Source organism: Xyrauchen texanus, chromosome 44 (assembly GCF_025860055.1).
Source record: "Xyrauchen texanus isolate HMW12.3.18 chromosome 44, RBS_HiC_50CHRs, whole genome shotgun sequence".
In the NCBI taxonomy this organism is placed as follows: domain Eukaryota; kingdom Metazoa; phylum Chordata; class Actinopteri; order Cypriniformes; family Catostomidae; genus Xyrauchen; species Xyrauchen texanus.
The window spans coordinates 30,730,225-30,752,554 of NC_068319.1; the positions used below are offsets into that span (position 1 = coordinate 30,730,225).

At 39.0% G+C, this 22,330-nt stretch overlaps 1 protein-coding gene across 1 annotated transcript in view; it reads right to left on the reverse strand.

Annotated features, from left to right (window-relative positions):
* LOC127636651 (fibrillin-2-like) overlaps positions 1-22,330 on the reverse strand; it is a 169,052-nt gene that overhangs the window by 118,677 nt on the left and 28,045 nt on the right. Inside the window, 7 exon segments of the mRNA XM_052117306.1 lie at positions 5,070-5,189; positions 5,433-5,570; positions 5,700-5,933; positions 7,495-7,647; positions 12,222-12,258; positions 12,261-12,349; positions 19,058-19,183. Of these exon segments, the coding sequence (XP_051973266.1) occupies positions 5,070-5,189; positions 5,433-5,570; positions 5,700-5,933; positions 7,495-7,647; positions 12,222-12,258; positions 12,261-12,349; positions 19,058-19,183 (897 nt within the window).

A 22,330-nucleotide genomic window follows, 5' to 3' on the forward strand; every position in this document is an offset into this window, starting at 1 on the left:
TTTAAGCAGGGAGAGGACAGGAATCGTGACCTACTGAATCTATCAGCCAAGTCAGAGACGTACAGAGCAAACCACCTCATATGCTGGATGGAGCCCATGGCCCAACATGGCAACCAGTCTTGCCATGGAAGATCAGCACACCCTGATGCAGAAACACAAATTGGAAGTCCTGGTCAATCAGGGATTACGAGTATGATAGAATAATCACAAAGCCCATGGTCCAGTCCTATTTGATATTCCAGAAGAACTTTGTCAACTTCCACTGCTGCAATGACTTTCAGAGGCTGAATGAATTGTCCACCTTCGACGGATATCAAATGCTCATTGAACATCTTGGGAGGACCTGGTCCATTTGGAAAGCTGGTAGGACTATGGATGGTGCTGATGGTGCACATGTGCAATGGTGAGAAACAAATAATCCAATGGTGGCATGGGACAAACAACAGACTTTGCTAGACAATCTATAGCATTAAATGTAATGGATCGCGTTGTCTTGTTCATAGGAAGGCTCAGAATTGTAACAAGCTGCTGATGCAGTTTGGTGTCGCAGACAGCAGGCTGCTTTGTGGAGGAAAGTGGCCAGTTCGTCCACATAAAGCAAGATTTACATACCCTTGGACCTTACAGGTGCTTACTTGTCCTGCTTTTCCAGTACCTCAGAGCAGTCCCAAACTTTTGTCTTAAGTATCCCCACAGCACCATCAGTGCTCAAGTACCTCTTTATCGAAACAAAACTAAAGACTAAAAATAATGTTTCAAAGACTATATATAATTTAACATTAGCATTAACATGGATTATTATTGATCAATATATATCGGTTTGATCTATTGACATATCTTCATCAATATTCATTATTGATAAAGATTTCCTGATTTGGTTTGATTCTGATTCAATCTGATTCATTTGGGTATATATTGGGTATAGTCTCTCACAGATAATGCTGTTAATTAAAAATATACAGTAAATGTATCAAATTGTATCTTTAGTTTTATATAAATTTGGTCACATTTTAGCTTATTTTTTATTTACAAATTCCATTAATTCCACACACAATTTTTTTCTGGTTACCTAAAAAATGTGCTTCTACATTAACTGGATTTATTCAATTCAAACATTTAATTTAATCTGACAAAATTTACGTAAAAAATTAGGATACAGTAATTTTTTAGGTTAGATCAACTATAACTCAAGTTTACCACTTTTCTATTACATATTAAATAGACATGGTACAGTCTCTTTGAGTCTACCGGGGGGTGTCTCCATGGATAATGGTATTAATAATAGGGCTGTTGTACTTGCTTCTTTTGAATATATTCCACCCGGAATCTATGCCACTGAGAAAGGGTATTAAAAAGATTGTTCCAATGAAGATCAAGATTAATTTAATTTCTTTTATTTTAATCCATCCCTAGATCTTAACATTTGTATTTTAAGCAATACATTTTGTTAGGTTCACCATAGCAAAATCGAATAATTTTTATGTACCCCCTGGAACCTCATGGTGTACCCCCTGGGGTACACATTCCCCTGGTTAGGAATCATTGCCTTAATAGACATCTGGCCCATTTAAGTGTCATTGTGACAAATCTCTTGCAGCTCTGAGGTAGACTGACCCACACAGGATTGTGGCCATTTGCGTGCCCTGTTTATAGATCAGATAGCACATAACCAGCAGGGCTGTCTGCAGGAGGACTGAAGGGCTTTAACTGACCCCAAATCTTGTGATGGTGAGGAGTGTTTGAGATTTCAGAATGGGTAATGTAGGCCAGTGTTTCTCAATCCTGGTCCTGGAGGACCACAGCACTCCAGATCATGGAAGTGTTATTTTGAAGCATTGTGGAGAGAACATCCATGTAAGAGCCATGTCAGAAGTAGAGAGAGTTTAAGAACCATCTTTGCCGCTGACGGATATCCCGTTGAGTTTTTTAAGGTTATGAAAGGCAAGATTAATAAATTATTACAGAGAGTATTTAATGCATCCTTTGAACACTCAAGTCTCCCGGGAACTATGTATATTGCCAATATTACAGTAATACCAAAAAAAGATAAGGACCCAGAACTGCCTTCTTCCTATCGGCCGATAAGCTTGTTAGGAGTAGACATGAAAATATTGTCAAAGGTGTTGGCCAATAGATTAGAGCGGGTTGTATCAGACATAGTAAGCACAGACCAGACTGGATTTATTAAGGGTCGTCTGTCCTCAAATAATACAAGATGCTTGATTAATATTATCAATCATCTTAATTACCATCAAATACCCGGCGCCATTGTTTCAATGGACGCCAAAAAAGCTTTCGACCGTGTTGAATGGGACTACATGTTCGAAGTGCTAAGAAGATTTGGTTTTAAACCCACTTTTATAGACTGGGTGAAGATTTTGTACAAGATGCCTGCAGCCTCTGTCTTGACAAATGGTCTTTTGTCCGTACCATTTAAACTTAGACGCGGTACTGCTCAGGGCAGTCATTTATCACCTTTGCTGTTCTCCCTGGCTATAGAGCCGCTTGCGATAGCCGCCAGACAGAATATAAATATAGGAGGAATTTTAATAGGAACAAAACAGCACAACATTTTATTATATGCCGATGATATTCTTTTAACTTTAACAGATCCCGATAAATCAATTCCAACACTGGTTGATTGTATTAAAGAATTTGGACAAATATCAGGGTATAAGGTCAATTTTGAAAAGTCAGAAATAATGCCCTTAACAAACAGTGGTCAGGTCGAGCCTGCTTATGTTAAACCTTTCCGCTGGGCACCTACAGGATTTAAGTATCTAGGAATAAAAATCACACCCAAAATTGCTCAGCTTTATGCGGAAAACATCAATCCTTTAATTAGTCACATAAAAGAAAAAGTTACAAGTTGGAAAAAGCTTCCTTTATCAATGCTTGGTAGGATTAACCTTACTAAAATGGTACTACTTCCAAAAATTTCTTATCCAGTGTCAATGCTTTTTGTGTTTTTAAATCCAAATGATCTTAAGGACATTAATAAATTGATATCAGACTTTATCTGGGCAGGCAGAAAGCCTAAGCTTAAAATGGATACTTTACAACTTCCAAAACAACAGGGTGGGTGGGGCTTACCAAAGATTGAGAACTATGTACTGTCTATTCATGCTAGAATTGTTTCAGTATGGGCAGATGAACATGATGAGACACCTTGGCTTGAGATTGAAAAAGTAATTAGTCAACCCTTCTGTCTTATAAACTTATTAGATAAACGTGTAAGAGAACTGCCTCCTGCTGTTAAAGACAATTACCTAATTAATAATGTTATCAAGACATGGAGTATTTTGAAGAAAATATTTGGGAAGTCCAAGGCTCTTAACTTTTTTGCAATTCTGGTAGATACCCCAGATTTATCAGAAGGGGGCGCTGGTCTCAATCTCAAGTCATGGCAAGAAGCTGGTATTAGGAGAATGTCTGATTTGTGGGACAAAGGTAAATTCAAGACATGTGAAGATATAAGATCTGAATATAATATAACTGCCAACGATTTCTACAAGTATCTCCAGATCAGGCATTACGTAAAATCAAAGACTGGATCTCTGGAGATACCAACGAACTGTTACTTGCTTGAAAAAACTCTACTGGACTGTCGGAAACGTGGACGTTTTGTGTCTAGATTCTATTCTGAGTTACAGAATCTAACGGTAGACAAACTGAAACACTTACGAACAACTTGGAATATGCTGCTTAAAGTGTCAATTGACTCTGAGTTGTGGGAGGAAATAGTAATACTGCCCTCTAGAATATCAATCTGTAATAGATACAAAGAAATGCAGTCCAATATTCAACATAATGTTTACATATCACCTTATATATACAGTAAGTACACTCCAGGTGTTTCTCCGAATTGTCCTAAATGTAACTTAGCTAAAGGCACTAGATATCACTGTCTTTGGGAGTGCAAGAACATCAAGGTATTTTGGCAGGCAGTATGCAGTGAAATCAGTTTGGTGATAGGACAGACAGCCCCACTCAGCCCACTCATGTGCCTACTGGGGCTTATACCTGACCATCTGAGAGCTCACAAAGAGACTGTTCAGTTTCTCCTGATGCTGGCTCGAAAGGCTATAATGACCAAATGGGTTGGTAGCGACGCCCCCTCTACTCAGATGTGGAAGTCTCTGATATCTGAAGTTGTAACTCTAGAAAGATTGAGGTATTGTCTCAATGGTAAATTACACCTGTTTAAAAAAATGGGAGAATATTTTAAAGTGTCTGAAGATCAAAAGGTCGTAAACACAAAATGGATATAATGTATGTACAACCATATGACGAGATGCTGTATGTAAAATGGAAATTGTCCACATGCCCATAGATATGGTTATTTATATCGTTTTCTGTGCTGTTTTTTTTTTTTTTTTTTAGTATGTTTTGTTTGAAATAACTAAAATGTTTAATAAAAAGAATAAAAAAAAAAACTAAAAAAAAAATTTAAAAAAAAGAACCATCTTTGCCATCTTTGAAGGTCAGAATCTATCTTTAGAAGTGAATACTTAACCAAACAGTCAGCTGGGGATACAGGTGTCTTTTTTAATGGAGGAACATTAGCTGCAGCAGATGCTTGCACTATGTGGTAAATGAGCTAAATCAGGAGCTAGTTTAACCCTAAAGTTAGGATCCAGCTCAGCAAAATTGAGCTGTCTGTTTAGCATTGCAGCAAACCAAACTGCAATCCCACAAATGCTATATTCCCAAGCATGATGGACAGATATCACAGCCTGCTGTTTGGTGGGTGCTAATGGCAGGAGCCATAAACAAGCTAGATAATTTATTTGCAATCAATCTGCTTTTGAGCTGTGATTGTCCACAACTGCTTTAAAATTCTAAGTACAACAAAATTGGGAAAATTGAAATATGCATATATTTAGTAACTATGTAGTAAGTTATATATACCTTATGCATATGGTATACATGTACTATATGTATATGTAAAGGTATGTATTGAGAATATTTCAACTTGAATGTGACTTGAGAACATCATCTGTCCTTCCTTAAAGCAAGCTACTTCAGCTAGGTATTGCTGGATTACTTAATTGAGGGTTCAGTCTTACCAATGCAGGTCTGTTTGCCTGGAATCCTGAGAAAGCCTGTGTGACAGCTGCAGTGGTAGGAACCAGGAGTGTTGATACAGTTTCCATTAGGGCAGGGGTCAGATACACACTCATCCACATCTAAGAAAACAACACATCATTCAGTGAGAGTCATTTCTTTATTTTGTTTTGTGTTGGCCATATTTTGAAAAATGCCCTTTGAGAGGCTCTTTGCGATGCTTCATCATCCATTAACCTTTTGGTGCTGAGAAACTAGAGTACACACAACATTCATTCTTTTATGTCTAATTTGAGTTTAGCACAATGGTGTAGTCAAATTTGATTTGTAGACACAAACAGTCTGTGACGATAAAATGAAATGACCTGAGCATTCTGCTCTGTTGCTCTCTCTGTATCCAGTGTTACAGTTACAGCGGTAGTCAGACCCCACAGGTACACAGCGTCCGTTCACACACAGGTTAGGAAACAGACGACACCTGTTTACAGTCTCATTCACACTAACTGCAAACAAAACATAAACTCATGGAAATATAATCAGGGACTCATAAGTACCTTGAGAATAAACTGCAATTTGGTTGTTTTAGGTCTAGAATGTTAGTCTATGCATGTTGTTTGAAAAGTTTTGCTCACCGACAGGTCGTTGTGGTCTAAAACCATTACCATTCACTGAGATCTGAGGAATCTGAGGGATTTGGGGATTTTGGGGAAACTGAGGTAATATATGCCCATTATTAGCAAATGGGTTCAGTATCTGGTCAATATGAGTAGGACTGAAGCTGCTGGTATGATGAGGGATTTTATCAGGATCCTCATCACTATAGCCACTCAAGGCAGCGCCCACCAGACAAATCCTGAAGTATTCATCTGTAAAGAGCAGAATAGAGAGAGACAGGACTGTTTGAGGTATATCACTATTAAAATGTCTTCTAGACGTCCTCTGTGTTTTTGTGTTTTGCACAAGAGTTAACATTCTCAAGAAACAGAAACAGAAAGGTGCTCACAATTACCCCCTTTAAACCCTTGCTGCACCCTGTTGCTGAGCCTGCACTAGTTCAAAGCAGCTTACCACCCAGCAGGATATGCAACATTAAGTCACACTCAAAGTGTACATGCAAAGATGGACCACAAGGGCATACAGGCATACATTACCGTTCCTGTGTTGCTTTCCTAGCATTAATTCAGGAATTCGCTCCAATATTATTGTGCACAAGATTACATTATAAGGGTTGAGTTTCCCTGTTATTTTTTCTCTAAAATGAATGACCCTTACTTCCTTCACGTGATTCGGTCATAGATAGATTAGATTATCAGAGATAATCTGGCACTCACCTTGTAATTTGACCCTTTTCTAACTAGCCTCTATCACACCACTCAAGTGGACAACTCTTGAAAAAAATTGAAGTTCAGTAAATCTAAAGTTTCCCCAGCATGGGCTTTGTAATGTCACTATTGATTTGTTGCCGCAGTTCTTTTTTAAACTCTGATATATTGTGCCATTTACTTCTGTTGTTGCTGATTTTTATTTTTTTTTCAGTAGAAACAAAGGGTTTAAAGATCTTGTTTTCATTACTCTATAAGCTGTAATCATTAAGCTTTAAAGCAAATAATTAAGCCATGAACAAAATTACATTCTTGTAATCTCCTCTTTATTTGTGAAGGGCACTAGTAGATTACAGCCTTCATCACCCTTAGGAGGTGGCTGTAGTCAGCAGGGTCAAAAAGGGTGGGGTCCTAGGAGTCACATGCTTGAACCTTAATAAGAATCTAGAGTCTACAAACCAGAGATCGAGCAGGACAAATCTGAGGGTAGAGCACACAACTTCAGTAAAATCAGAGTTTTGGGATTTTTCTATCATAGGTTAATCCAAACATTTATTTATTTATTTTAAGCACTTCTACTGTACCAAACAACCCTTAACCTAGTAACATATTAAGTTATCAACTCATATTTCCATAAGTTTGAATCCTAAACCATGTGACACTCTCTGGGGTCAAAGGGTCTTCATTCAAGGGTTTTACACCCTTTCTATTATTAATTTCTCTGTGATTGCTTATGTTTACATTTTAAATGCAGGATTTCACTTCTTAAAGTCTCCTCTGCTGAATAAGCTGGTTCTACTAGTGTGGTGCTGGTCTAGCTGAAGGACCAGCATAGCCATGATGTTCACCAGCAAAATTTTGCCTGTGAAGCTGGTCGACCAGTATGGTTTACCTAGTCATGCTGGTTAACCAAGGAAGTCTTTTGGGTTAAGATAGTCAAAGTCTTGTTGAACAACAGCACACCAGCTTCCTGTGGTCTAGACCAGCAAAATGCATCATATGCTGGTGACCAGTTATGCTGTTTTTTCAGCAGGGTAACTTTTAGTCTGCTGAAATCTCAGCTCTCTTTGCTTGTCTTTGGTGTATGTTCGGGTGAATTACTTACCTGATCCTGGTACAGGACACATTTCATGAGCTGTATGTTGACTCCAGCAGAGTCCACGTTCACAGCAGCACTGAATTTTACTGAAGTGTCCACTGATCTCCCGAACACAGCGTCCATTCACAACGGATGCAAAACACACACCTATGTGCTGCTCTGAAACACAAAGTGCAGCTCTTTTGACTCTTTTATAGCTTTAAATCTAGCAATTAACATTTTATCTGCAAGTCTCTAGAATTGTACTGATTTGTATTATTTACATAAATTCAAAACAATAAATGGAAACTGACAAAAAAGTGCCATACTTCAGAACAGTAAAAATTATACATAATGATCATTACGTTTAAGGTCAAAATTAATAGTTGAGCCTGACAAATTGCCAAGTTTTGTCTATGAATCACATTTAGGTTTTAAATAATGTAATCCCATGCTTTTCTATTTGATAACAACAAAAACACAGATTAAATATAGCTGCAAGCAGCAATTAAGGGGCCAAGCACCAAAACAGCAAGCGCTGCATCTCAGTAAGCACAACACATTGCCTGTATACAATGTACAAAGCATTCCCACACTACTGCACAAGTTGCCTCAGGACAGGATCAAACCTATGCCTTTATGTCCACAGTTCCGTGCACAACCCACTGCATCTTGCTGCCACAAGTTAAACAGCCACTAAATGGACATACCAAGCTGACAGCAGTTAACAGGATCAGCTTTGAACCTTTCAACAACGATCAAAATTCAAATTTTGAAAAAAAGGGGAAAAAAATCTAAATTCTGTTCAGTCATTTTTGTGTGGCTCCAACTGAAGATCAACTGAGACATTTTTTTGCAAGAGGACTAGTGAAAAAACATTACAATCCAACATGACTGCCAAGGTGGAGTTTTACCTGCATTCAAAACAGGATAAATCACCCTCCGAAGAGCACTTTGAATGGAGAACAATCATGATAGTCATGCTGTAAAATCGCTTCAAATAGAATTTCCAATAAACATTTCTTAAAATGTGAATTCCGAATTAACCTTTTAGCCCTCCAAATCTGGATGGTAAAGTCTTTGAAGGGAATAGGGCATAGGCATGATCACTTCTGAATTGAACACACCCCTAATGTAAGTGGTGCATTAAATCATCATGAAGAGAATAATCAGAGGAAATATATATTTTTTTTAAGTTAAAACAAACGAAAGTTGATTTTTTTTGAGCTTGTGATATAGAGCTTAACCTAGAAACCCTGAACCTTTTCTGGGGGCTATTCATACCTACCTTTATCAGTGTGCCAAATGTAATAATTGTCCTATGTACAGATCATTGTGCTGCCTTAAACTTCCATTGGGAAGAAAGACGAAGAAGAACAATAAGAATACCTGCAAGCAGAAAGGATCGGGGGCAAGCCCTGCAACTATTAGTAAGCACAAAATGAAGACCTCCAATACAATAGAAATTCAGGCGTAAGACCTGCCGAGATGGGGATCAAACCCCCAACCTTTAGATCCATAGTCCAGAACTAGGTTGTCTTTTGAACTATAGGTTGAGGTGTCTCCAAACTGCTTAGGTATCCTCAGGACATAATGCCAAAGATGCATACCACACGCATCCAAAAGATATGCAATACACGTATACGTATAGGGCATATGGCCAATACAGAAAAAGTTGGTATCATTGAAATCCTCATGGCTATAGTGATCAGAACATATGCAAAGACATTCCAAAGCTTTTTCATTCACTACAGAGGATTAAGATTCATGATTAGGGTGATCAGGTTTCTGCAGAGAAGTCAACATCCCCCATCACTGGATTCTCTCCCTGAATATCACCCCTAAGATCAGAGGTAAAACAATCTTAAATTCCTTAGGACTTCAAGGATAATGGAGTGAACCAATCTCGCAATTTGCCATGTGGCAAAAGCTGAAACAAAGGGAGGCTGCAAAAAGATAAAAATCTTAACAAACATACTTTTAATCCTAAAATGATATCAGCTGCAACACATCCACTCTGTGTAAATTTCAGTATTTGATTTAACACAATAGTTCACACAAATTGAAATATTAAGGTACGAGGTATATCCCGAGAGACACTAACAGAATATGAAACATCAAAGTTCTGAGTCTCCGGCAGCAAGCAAGGAGGCACTTGCATGATGAGGAAGGAGACAAAACAGAGCAAGTCCAATATTGTGAGTCTCCATTCCGGGATGCAATAACAGTAACACTACAAGTTCTGAGTCTCCTCTTCACAGAGAAGAGAGACTGTGACAGATCTTCCAAGTCTCCAGCCTGACTTGTGGGAGACACTTACACATACAACAAAGTTCTGTTCCTCAAGCCTGGAAGAGAGAGACACTAACAGAAACATCTAAGGTTCAGAAACTTCAATCCAAAAAGACTCAAGACTCAACAGCAATGTCAAGTTCAGAGTCCCCATACCAGGGAGATAACTACAGAAACACCTCTAGCGAGCAAATCGGCGTGTTCCAGATAAAGGTTCTTCTGGACAGACATAAGGGCTTAATCTGAGTGTTTCAGATTGGAAACTCCCTCCATGTGCTCCAGGAGATCAGCATTCCTCAGAGGTTCATATTTCAAGGCTGTTGAAACAGATTCCAGCTCCTGCCCCACTGTATCGTGGCCCCGAACCAGTGACTAGAGGATGACATTGCCATCACCGAACTCATCTCTCGATCAAACAGAAATTAAATGTCACTCCAAACCTCTTTCCAGAGATCAGTTTAGGATGTTCTAATGTTCTTTACAGTCAAGTCGAGTCATTGTTATTTGTGTAGTGTCTTTCACAACACACATCGTTTCAAAGCAGCTTTACAGAAAATCAGGCATTAACAGAAAATGAAACTGTAATATCTATAATGTCTTAGAGTCATCATTGCGTAGTTTGATTAAATATGATTGTAAATTTTAAATAAAAATAAATAAGTAAATAATAATTGTATTTATAACACCAGTTTTGATTGCATAATCTGTGTGCTAAATGTTTTACAAATAATCTTGAGTTATTTTCCTGTATTAGAAATAAGGTTTTACTTTATTAGTTTACAAAGAAACAGTAGTTTATCTTTCATACGATAACAGCCATATTCTAACTATAGCTAAATACAACTCAACCAAGTTTTGTTTCAACAGGACAAAGCATTGTCAAGATACAGCCTCACATCCTGTTTCACGTCGACCTCGTTAACTTTGTTAGCGTAACATTTTTACAGTTAAAAATCTACATGTATTATTATTTGTGTGTGACTGGGCCTAAAGTTGGGGCAGTAGTAAAAAATGACAAACGCCATAAAACAAAATGGCAGCCAATGTAATTAGTGACTTTTACTCTAAGGGGTCCTCTTGAATCATTAGTAATCAGACAAAAACAATGAAATTTGGTTTAAAAGATATGCGCAAAAGAAAAGTGAATATTTGAAGATAAAGGTAAAACATGATGTCACTACAACTGCCCAGGTGCAAAGAGCAAACATTCCAAGTTCTTGGACAAACGTTCCGAGGTGTTGATTCATTTCCAACAGCTGCATGGCTATTTGAAGATTGTTTATCACATTGCAATTCAAAATCACTTCACCACATTCTTTTGCTGTAACCAGGTGTAACAGCTGAGCTTCGTCCGAGTTTGGCTGCATGACCTCCTCAGGAGTGCATTCATTTTCAATAACTCAACAGTCCATCACTAATTATACCTTACTTTAAGTCCTACTCATTATTTAACCTCCCAAATTACAGTATAACCTTTGAAAGCCTTGAATTATTAGGACTTCTTATAAGTGCTTTAACCAACACATACACATACTAATAAAGTTAATTACACAGGTATAAGTATGGACTTTCTCTAGAAATACAGGAAATGTATTTGAACAGTGGTAACCTCCAAGACATCTGTGTGTATGAATGTGGTCTGTACATGCTTTGATGAGAGTCAAAGGATCCTCTCAAGACTTCTTTAAAGAGAATGAGAGAGAGAGAGAGAGAGAGAGAGAGAGAGAGAGAGAGAGAGAGATTTATTATGTATTTATACATGCTTATTGATAGCCTGCAATTATTTACAGTATAAAGTAGGTCACAGGTCACTTTTTCCTCACAGCGCCATATCTGTGACCTAAAATGGCATTTTAGTGCCACATTAAAAAAAATCTAAGATTCCGAGAGTAAAGTCGTAAAGTTATAGTATTATAATATTAAAGTCTTAATATTTTGAGAATAAAGTACAAATTATGAGAATAAAGTCATAGCAAAGTGTTACATTATTCCTTACTTGTCAATCAAAAGACTTTGAGGCACTCTAAGTTAGTCCATAATTAGGCAGCAGGAAGCTGACAGCATGGCAACTGAAGAAGATCACTCAAGTTTAACGCCATATATTTAACCTCATAAACAGTTGTTAGTTTGTGTGAGAATGATATTTTGAGCTGATGCACTGCTGCTCTCCTGCTCCATCTCTCATTACAATGAAGTCAGGGGTATCTTTCACATCACTTATAGCAGCTTCAATGTTTTTCTGCTACTTTCTCTCTGTATGCTGGAGCGCTGGCATCAGTGGAGGTAATTACAGGTGTGAAACTGTGTGATCTCGCCATCACATTCTATAAACCACATGCCTGAACAAGCACTGCATGCAGCTGTACAGCGAACACACACACTAGTCATGTTTTAAAGACTGGGACAACCTGCATTTACATATACATTACACACATATAGGACAGAATCACAGTATAACTCACTGAGGCAGCGTGTCCCGTCTGCAGACAGCATGTATCCATACCGACACACACACAAGAGAAACTGCCTGCTGAATTCATGCAGAGTCCTCCGTCACACACACGCTGAGCAGAGGAGCATTCATCCACATCTGACAGATTATACAAATGTACACCATCTCAAATACACTTCATTAAGAAAACAGCTCTTCTGAGATAGAGATAAGTCTGATAAATCCATTAGAACTGACATACAAACAATATTGTGGAGCGGAGGGGGGCGGGGCCGGGTCGGAATATCGCGCGCCCGGTCCCCAATCGGCCTGATGGGGCGCGCAAGGGATAAAGGCGGCCGGTGACGATGGTTCGAGAGAGAGAGAATTACGGGCATCAGGGTTGCCAGATTGGGCGGTTTCCCGCCCAATTGGGCGGTTTTGCAATCTTTTCTGCGGGCGAAAATGGGTTTGGGCGGGTGGATAAAAATTGGGCTGGTTTCGGATGAGTTCGGCGGGTTTTTGTAGCCGAAACATCGGTACTTCAGATCCTTCTTTCCGCGACTATCTGTTCAGTAGCCTTCACACACACACACACACACACACCTTGTGTTTCCATGTTTTATGGGGACTTTCCATAGACATAATGGTTTTTATACTGTACAAACTTTATATTCTATCCCCTAAACCTAACCCTACCCCTAAACCTAACCCTCACAGAAAACTTTCTGCATTTTTACATTTTCAAAAAACATAATTTAGTATGATTTATAAGCTGTTTTCCTCATGGGGACTGACAAAATGTCCCCACAAGGTCAAAAATTTCGGGTTTTACTATCCTTATGGGGACATTTGGTCCCCACAAAGTGATAAATACACGCTCACACACACACACACACACACACAGACACACACACACACACACACACACGTTGTGTTTCCATGTTTTATGGGGACTTTCCATAGACATAATGGTTTTTATACTGTACAAACTTTATATTCTATCCCCTAAACCTAACCCTACCCCTAAACCTAACCCTCACAGAAAACCTTCTGCATTTTTACATTTTCAAAAAACATAATTTAGTATGATTTATAAGCTGTTTTCCTCATGGGGACCGACAAAATGTCCCCACAAGGTCAAACATTTCGGGTTTTACTATCCTTATGGGGACATTTGGTCCCCACAAAGTGATAAATACACACACACACACACACACACACACACACACACACACACACACACACACACACACACACACACACACACACACACACACACACACACACACACACACACACACACACACACCAGGTCTGGCTGACGTTCCCCCTAAACTCACAACAGTCACTCCCTCACGTCACGCACGCCGGCATCGCCCTCCCCTCAAACACACTAGATTGCGCGGGGTTTTCAAACTTAGCTAGCTGACTGACACTGACAATATGCCAAAGTGGGCAAAATATAGAAAAAGTGACAGGAAAGAGTGGGAAAGAGATTGCACCGGGTGCAGAAGAAGGAAAGGCACACTGTAAATACTGCAACGCTGATATAATGCTCATTTAAAAGATCATGCAGCCACCAAGAAGCATATGGCAAGGCGCCAGCCAACAGTCAGACCTTTTACAGTTAGCAGAGTGGGTGAGCCCAGTAACCCTGACAACAATGACCAGAAACGACGAGAACTGCGGATAGCAACGTACATTGCGTGCCATACTGCCATTAATGCTGTTGATGAACTATCTGATATACTGAAAGACGAGACAGGTGCATTCCAGATGCACAGAACAAAATGCACTGCTGTCATTAAGTCATTGCTAGCACCTCATTTTAGACAGGAGCTAAAAGAGGACATCGGTGACTCCCCGTTCTCGCTCTAGTTGGACGAGACAACGGACATTACAGTGAGCAAATTGCTCTTTATATGCATAAAATATCGCTCCAAAAAACACAACCGGTTTATTAGCACTTACTTGGGTTTGCTGGAGCTCTCAGATGCTGATGCTAATGGAGTTGTGGAGGCAGTCATTCGATTTTTGCAGGAGTGTGCACTGGACATTGCTAATAAGGTGGGGATAGCAACAGATGGGGCCAGTGTAATGGTCGGCAGGCATCATTCGGTGTACACGTAATTGAATAACGAAAAACATGCTTTCTTCTTTATTCGTTTTTAGACTGGTGAAACGATGTTCACAAACTTATTTTCCTTATATACAATGCTTAGATATTTAACTTCACATATAAAAAAGAAAGCCTAAAACAAAAACATTTCAAAAACTGTAAAATGTTAAATTATATAAAAATAAAACATTAATAAATTATTTTATGATACACATATTACTGTATTAAGTGAACTCATTTATAAACGCCATTAATAATTTGTCATTATTATTATTAGCCTAAAAATCACCCACAGCCTAAATCACCTCTCTGTATTGTTCCAGAGACATGGCTCTTCTCATTCACTGCGGGAAAAATATAATTTCCGGGTTTGGCCTTAGAATACCAGTAAAATCGACATTTTTTCCATGTTAATTTGTGAATATTTTAAATGTTTAATAAAGGGGCAAAAAGTCATAAACAATACGTCAAGATAAATTTTTTATTATATAAAAATAAATATTTATTATAGATTTATTTTATTTATTAAACAATATATTTTTTTTATTTTTTTTAACTGCAGCATTTGCAGTTCAAATTCAAATTTTGGTGTTCAACTTTGCCTTTTAAAAATACAACAACCGTTAATTTTTGATTACAGGTTAAAAAAGGATAAACGAATGGACGCAAAGTACACGGACCAATGGGTAATTTTAAAACTCGTTAATGATTATCATGTGTTTAAACGAGAAACCATAGCGAGAAACAAGCCAAAACAAATTTGGGAGGTTTTTTGTGCATTCTCGCGGTTTTTGACGAGGTTTTGGGCTGGAAACCCTTGCTGGCATCTGGCAACCCTGACGGGCATGTCCGTCATGTGTCTTTATGTTTGTGCTTTTGGTTTAAGTTTTCATTAAATATTATTTATTTTGACAAGCCGGTTCTCACCTCCTCCTTGCCCATCCTTTAACTGTGTTACAAATATGTATATTTTTTTTCACATTTTAAAATAATAGCAGAGTCAATCAATCAAAACTATGGAATAACATAAATGGAACTATGGAAATTATGTTGTGACTAAACAAAATGCAAAATAAATAAAAACTACTCTTTACATTTTCTCAAGCAGCTTCTTGAGGTATCACTGTCACGATTCCCTGTTGTCTGCCCTGTGTTTCTCCCTTGCCATTTCTCCCGGACTACACTTCCCACAATTCCCTGACCCAGTCCCCGTCCTGTGGCTGCCTCCCAGGCCTCCTGACCCAGTCTCCGTCCCCGTCCTGTGGCCGCCTCCTGACCCAGTCCCCGTCCTGTGGCCGCCTCCCAGGCCTCCTGACCCAGTCCCCGTCCTGTGGCCGCCTCCCAGGCCTCCTGACCCAGTCCCCGACCTGTGGCCGCCTCCCAGGCCTCCTGACCCAGTCCCCGTCCTGTGGCCGCCTCCCAGGCCTCCTGACCCAGTCCCCGTCCTGTGGCCGCCTCCCAGGCCTACTGATCCAGTCCCCGTCCTGTGGCCGTCATTATCCCGGTGTATTTAATCCCTGTTGTTTGTTCAGTCTTTGTCGGTTGTTAATTGTTAGGTAATGTCTGTTCCTGCCCGTACCTGTTACGATGAGCAGGAAGGCAGACGAGGGGCGAGGAGCTAATTGCAGTGGGTCTTTATTAAAGCAAAAATTATAACACGACAAAACAGGAACAAAGGAAATATCCACATTGGGAAAAATAAAACAAAACACGGAGGACATAAACAGGGAAACGGGCAAAACAAGCATCCAGAAACATCGACGATCGACAAGGGAATGGAGAACAAACAGGGTTTATATACACTGGAGACATGATTATGACAAACTACAATCAGGTGAGCACAATGACACAGGGCTGGCAGTGATGAGGGCCGGGGATCATGGGAAGTGTAGTTTTAGACAAAGACAAGTGAAACCCAGGGCAGACAACAAGGGAATCGTGACAGTACCCTTCGTGGATGTTCCTCTTGTTTATATTTTGGTTTCCCATTGTGGATGTTTTGTTTGTTCCTGTGTTTACCAGTCGTTTGTCCTTGTTAATTTTCAATAAACTGCGTGTAGATCCTCACTCCTCGTCTGAGTCATAACAATCTCCCTGGGATGCTTTTTAAACGGTGTTGAATGAGTTTCTATCTATGTTGGGCATTTATTGGTTGCTTTTCTTTATTATTTGGTCCAAATCATCAATTTCATCTAATTTTAGTTTTATAATGAAATAAATTAATATGGTGGCACAATTATGTTTTTATCTACAAAACTAATTTAAAAGATGTAAGCATACACCCTTCAGATCAAAAGATTTTTAAGATCATGAGAAACATTTCAGTCAAGTGTTTCAAATCTTCTGACCGGTAGTGTATATGTTTACTGTATATTAGGGCTGTCAGAATTAACTCTTTAATGCATGCGATTTATATTTAAAAAGTTTAATTAATTAATTTGCCTTTATGGCAACTAACGCATTTCTCGTTTATACAGCATACACACTGGGAACCTTTGTTATGTGTCCACCCGGAGTCATTACACTGACACACACACACACACACACACACAACAGCACAAGAGCCCTTTTACCAGGGAGACTGCAAGCTTAGCATAAAATAGCATAACACGGATATTTTAGTGCAATTCTATCTTTATACTGTGGAAGGTTTTGTTTCGAAAAAGTTAATAAAGCATTATATTGCAACATTTTGAGAAGAAAATATATATATATATATATATATACTTATTCAGGTGACACTATATATATATATATTAGTGTCAAATTTCAGCACTTTCAAAATCTGTGATTAATCGTCATTAACTACAAAAAAATGTAATCGACTGACAGCACTTATCTAAACAGATGGATGGATGGATATATTTACACCTATTTATTCATGCGATTATCTAATCAGCCAAAATGCATAAAATCATGCAGGTACAGGTCAGTAGCTTCAGTTATTGTTCAAATCAACCATCAGAATGGGGGAAAAAATGTGATCTAATTTATTTATCATCAACAATCATGACATGATTGTTGGTGTCAGACGGGCTGGTTTGAGTATTTCTGGGATTTTCTCACACAACAGTCTCTAGAATTTACTCAGAATGATGCTTAAAACAACAATCATCCAGTGAGCGGCAGTTCTTGTTGATGAGAGAGGTCAACAGAGAATGGTCTGACTGGTTTGAACTGATAAAGTCTACAGTAACTCAGATAACCACTCTGTACAAATGTGCTGAAGTATATCATCTCTGAATGCACAACATGTCAAACCTACAACAGCAGACGACCATGTCGGTCACTTTATTAGGACCATAGTGTTCATAATATAGTGCTCAGTGAGTGCTCTTATGACTCTTATGGTTGTGATATTGATGGCACTTTCATTAAACCATCCAACACTGTAAAATATTTAGGTATCAACTTTGATCACTTTTGAAGCTCATATTAAATCTGAATCTAGAATTGCCTTCTTTCACCTTCGCCGCATTGCTTGCCTTCGTCCCTTTATCAGACACAAAGATGCCGAAACATTGGTTCATGGTTTACCTGCTAACTCTATTGCTAGGTTGCAATATAGTCAAAATTCTGCTGCTAGAATTCTTACACATGCCAAGCGCTGAGCTCATATTTCTCCATTTCTTTTTGAACTTTACTGGTTACCAGTTTTGTTTCACATCAAATATAAATTAATCCTGCTTACTTTTAAATCACTTCATGGTCTGGTACCTCACTATCTTAGGGAATTACTTCTCACCAACAACCCGATCCGCTCGCTCAGGTCTTCTGGGTGCGGACTCCTTTCTATCCTTAGATGTCACCTCTCTACTATGGGTGGCAGGTCATTCAGAGTAGTTGCACCTGATATATGGAATTCACTCCCCCTGACTCTTTGCAGCATCTCTTCATTCTCTGAGTATAAATCTCAACTTACAACTTTTTAGTTTTCTCAGTGTTATTTATCTTAATGTGTTATGTATTCACTTTCAGTGGCTGTACAATCTGAACTGTATTTTTGTGACTGTTTTTTGTTTGTGTATTATTGTGTCACTATTGTAAAGTGTCCTTGAGCTCTGGAAAGGCGCTATCAAATTAAACTTAGAATTATTATATATATATATATATATATATATATATATATATATATATATATATATATATATATATATATGGTATAATATTGGCTTACACCGCTCTATGATTATATAAGTAATATACTACATAATAATACAAAATAATAATGAAATAACAGGCATTCATCCTCAAATGCCATGAGCTTTGTGTTCACTGCAGTTTACTGAGATTGCATTTGTGTAATAATACAGTTTGTTTTCATCGTCTCTGGGGAAGAGCCTCTGACAGGTGTGCACTAGACACACTAGTCTTTAATGAAAGGGATGTGCAGGATGTGTGTTTTCACACTAATTATTATACACAGACACATTTCCCCTGGAGCCAATCTTCATCCACCGATTACAAAACACCTGTCATTTCCTGACTGATCATCAGTGGCTCATGATCACACAACTGACAACACAAATATATTTATATATGCATGGTTTTACATTTTGGGAACTTACAAATTTACTTGGGGAAAAAAACACTTGTAAAATGAAAGGACATCCATATGATATTCTTTGGGAAAGAGAGTTTACATTCTTCATTGTACATTTGAAAGGTAAGTATTTCATGCTCTGATCTCTTATTTTGGTGAACATATATATGAACATATTCCATATAAAACATATATTACTCACCCTCACACTTCAGTGAACTGATGTGCTGCTGGTAACCCATCGCACATCTGCATTCATATGAGCCCACTGTGTTGATGCACTTTCCTCCTTTACACACATCAGGCACAAGCTTACATTCGTCAACATCTGGAAAAGGTAAAACAATCAACAACAATATAACTTGATGTGAAATCATGTGAAATGTTATTTTTTGTAGTGTAGAAAATGAGTTTAAAAAAGACTACACAAATAAGAATACACAATAGTCCATTTAAAATGTCTGTCAAAAGAACACCAAATCTAAAACTGATAAAAGAACTGTGTAGAAATGTGAATCCCAGTAGTCTCACAAGGCAATCCAAGCGAGCTGAGCCGATACTAAATGTGACGTCAAAATCCTGCAGATTATTGATTGGTCAGGGAAAATCGTCACTACCATCGTCACTGGATTTCCGACACACAACATCAACCCGCTAGTTAGTAACAGCAATAGCAGTATCATTTGTTCATGTGACTTTTGAATTGTGAAAAAGAAATGGCTGTGCGCAAAACCACGCCGTGGTCAATAAACGAGGTGCAGACGGTCCACTCATTAGCGACGGACGAAACAAAAAAAATATTTCAGGAGCCAACAGTGTAGGGAAAAGTAAAAACCATCAGGAATGATACAGAACCATCAAGGAAAAGTGGAAGTGTTTCGACCAAATGGACGCTATCTAAACCAGCGAGCAATGGGATGGAGAGTGCCCTGGACTGACGATCCACGATGGAGGATGGTATGTTTTGTTACGTTAACTCTATACTCTGCTTGAAAGCTTCACTTTATTTAGTTGACCAGCTACTGGATGCTTGCTTCTAAAACAACTAGGCCAATTTAACTGTTACACTTGTAATCACCATGCCAAATGTCTTGGACCATCGCAAAGATCACCCAGTCATGAAGTTTTATGTTCTACTATATCAGGAAATCAGAACCTTCCTATCTGATCATGCAGCACAACTTCTTGACCATGCTCCTGTCATCTCTAGACTGGTTGTGTCTGGCTCACCAACATCTCTGTTTTAGCTATTACTTTGGGAAATTGAAACTTCTTATGGTACTGTCTCCTTAGGATGAATTGCTTATATTTGCATATTTTTATGCATATTTTTTTGGATAAGTGTCAGTCAAATGAATCTATAAATAAATAAACAGTCAAGTAAATGAAAATAACATAAGATATATACACCTCTTGGTATAACACCAAGACAGTTAAACTTCAGGGATATCAATCTGTCCAGTTAGGAAGCCTAAGTGATTGTGAATAAATGTCACCTGTTTTGGTGCAAATGAAAGTGACAACAGGTACACTGGAGAGGCAAAAATTCCCCAAAAAGGGAATGGTTAACAAAACCATTCCCTTTTTGGGGAATTTTTGCCCACAGACAATTGCTCTTTCTTTATCCTTCCTGACTGATTCTTCTCTAGTTTTGCATTTTGCTAGTGTCCTTGTCACTATTGATAGCATTAGGCAGTACCTGCAGCCCATTCAGGTTGCACAGGTAGTCCAGCTCCTACAGGATGGCACATCCATATGTGCCATCACAAGAAGGTTTACTGTGCCTTCCAGTACAGTCTCAAGAGCATGGAGGAGATACCAAGAGACAGGCCATACACAAGGAGAGCTGGACAGGGCCGTAGAAGGGCATCAACCCTGCAGCAGGACTGGTTTCTGCTCCTCTGTGTGAGGAGGAACAGGAGGAGCACTATCAGAGCCCTACAAAATGACCTCCAGCTGGCTACTGATGTGCATGTTTCTGACCAAAATGTCAGAAACAGACTCCATGAGGGCCTGACATCCACTAGTGAGACCTGTGCTCACAGCCCAGCATCAAGCAGCTTGATTTGCATTCGCCAGAGTACACCAGAATTGGCAGGTCAGCCATTGGTGCCCTGTTCTCTTTACAGATGAGAGCAGGTTCACACTGAGCACATGTGACAGACGTGAAAGCGTCTGGAGAACCGTGGTGAACTTTATGCTGCCTGCAACATCATACAGCATGACCGGTTTGGTGGTGGATCAGTGATGGTCAGGGGAGACATATACTTGGAGGGTTGCACAGACCTCCACGTGCTAGCCAACGGTACCCTGAGTGCTGCTAGGTACCAGGATGAAATCCTCAGACCCATCGTCAGATCTTATGCTGGTGCAGTGGGCCCTGGGTTCCTCCAGATGCAGGACAATGCCCGGCCTCATGTGGCCAGAGTGTGTAGGCAGTTCCTGGATGATAAAGGCATTGATTGGCCCTCATGTTCCCCAGACCTGAATCCAATTGAGAACCTTTGGGACGTTCTGTATCGGTGCATTCGACACCACCAATTAGTGCCACAGACTGTCCAGGAGCTCAGTGATGCTCTGATCCAGGTCTGTGAGGAGATCCCCCAGGACACCATCCGCAGTCTCATCAGGAGCATGCCCAGACATTGTCGGGAGTGCATACAGGCATGTGGGGCCATACACACTACTGTCACATTATGAGTTGCTGTGGTGACATTCATGCAAGTTGGAACAGCCTGTGATTTCAATTGTTTACTTTGATTTTCGGAGTTTGAATCCAGCCCTCAATTGGTTGGTGATTTTGGTTTCCATTGAGCGTTGCTACATCATTTTGTTCTCAACAAATTACACAAGGTACAGTAAAGATTTTGATCATCAATGTATTTCATTCATCGAGATCCGATGTTTGATTTAAGTGTTCCCTTCATTTTTTTGAGCAGTGTATTTTACTTGTATGTTCACCCAATAATTTAACCAACAACAAAATAAAGAAAAAAGTAAAACACTGTTCACCTATAAAGTTCTTGCCATCCAGAGTGAGTTCAAAACCCTCTTTACACAGAAACCATCCCAACCTTCCCTCAACAGCTAAATACTTTCCTACCACAAAAAATGTCTAAAGAACAACTCTTCCATGAGCACTTGATTGTTTTAATGTGTCTCACCTTCATCTCTGTTCTAATTTGTACTTTACAGAGCAATTTTTGGACCTTGTATTGCAGCTCTTCTCATGTTACTGTCTCCTTATGAAGGATTATGTATGTTGTAGCATTTCTCATTTGTCAATCTCTTTGGATAAAAGTGTCTGATAAATGAATAACTGAAATTTTATTTTAGTTATTAAAAATGCAATGGTGAAAGTATCACATTTAAATGAATAAATAACTTTACGAAGCAATTTACATTCTTGCATTACAGTACATACTTACATTTAGTGAAGTAAAAGTTAAGACACATAAGTCGCAGTTAAGTTGAG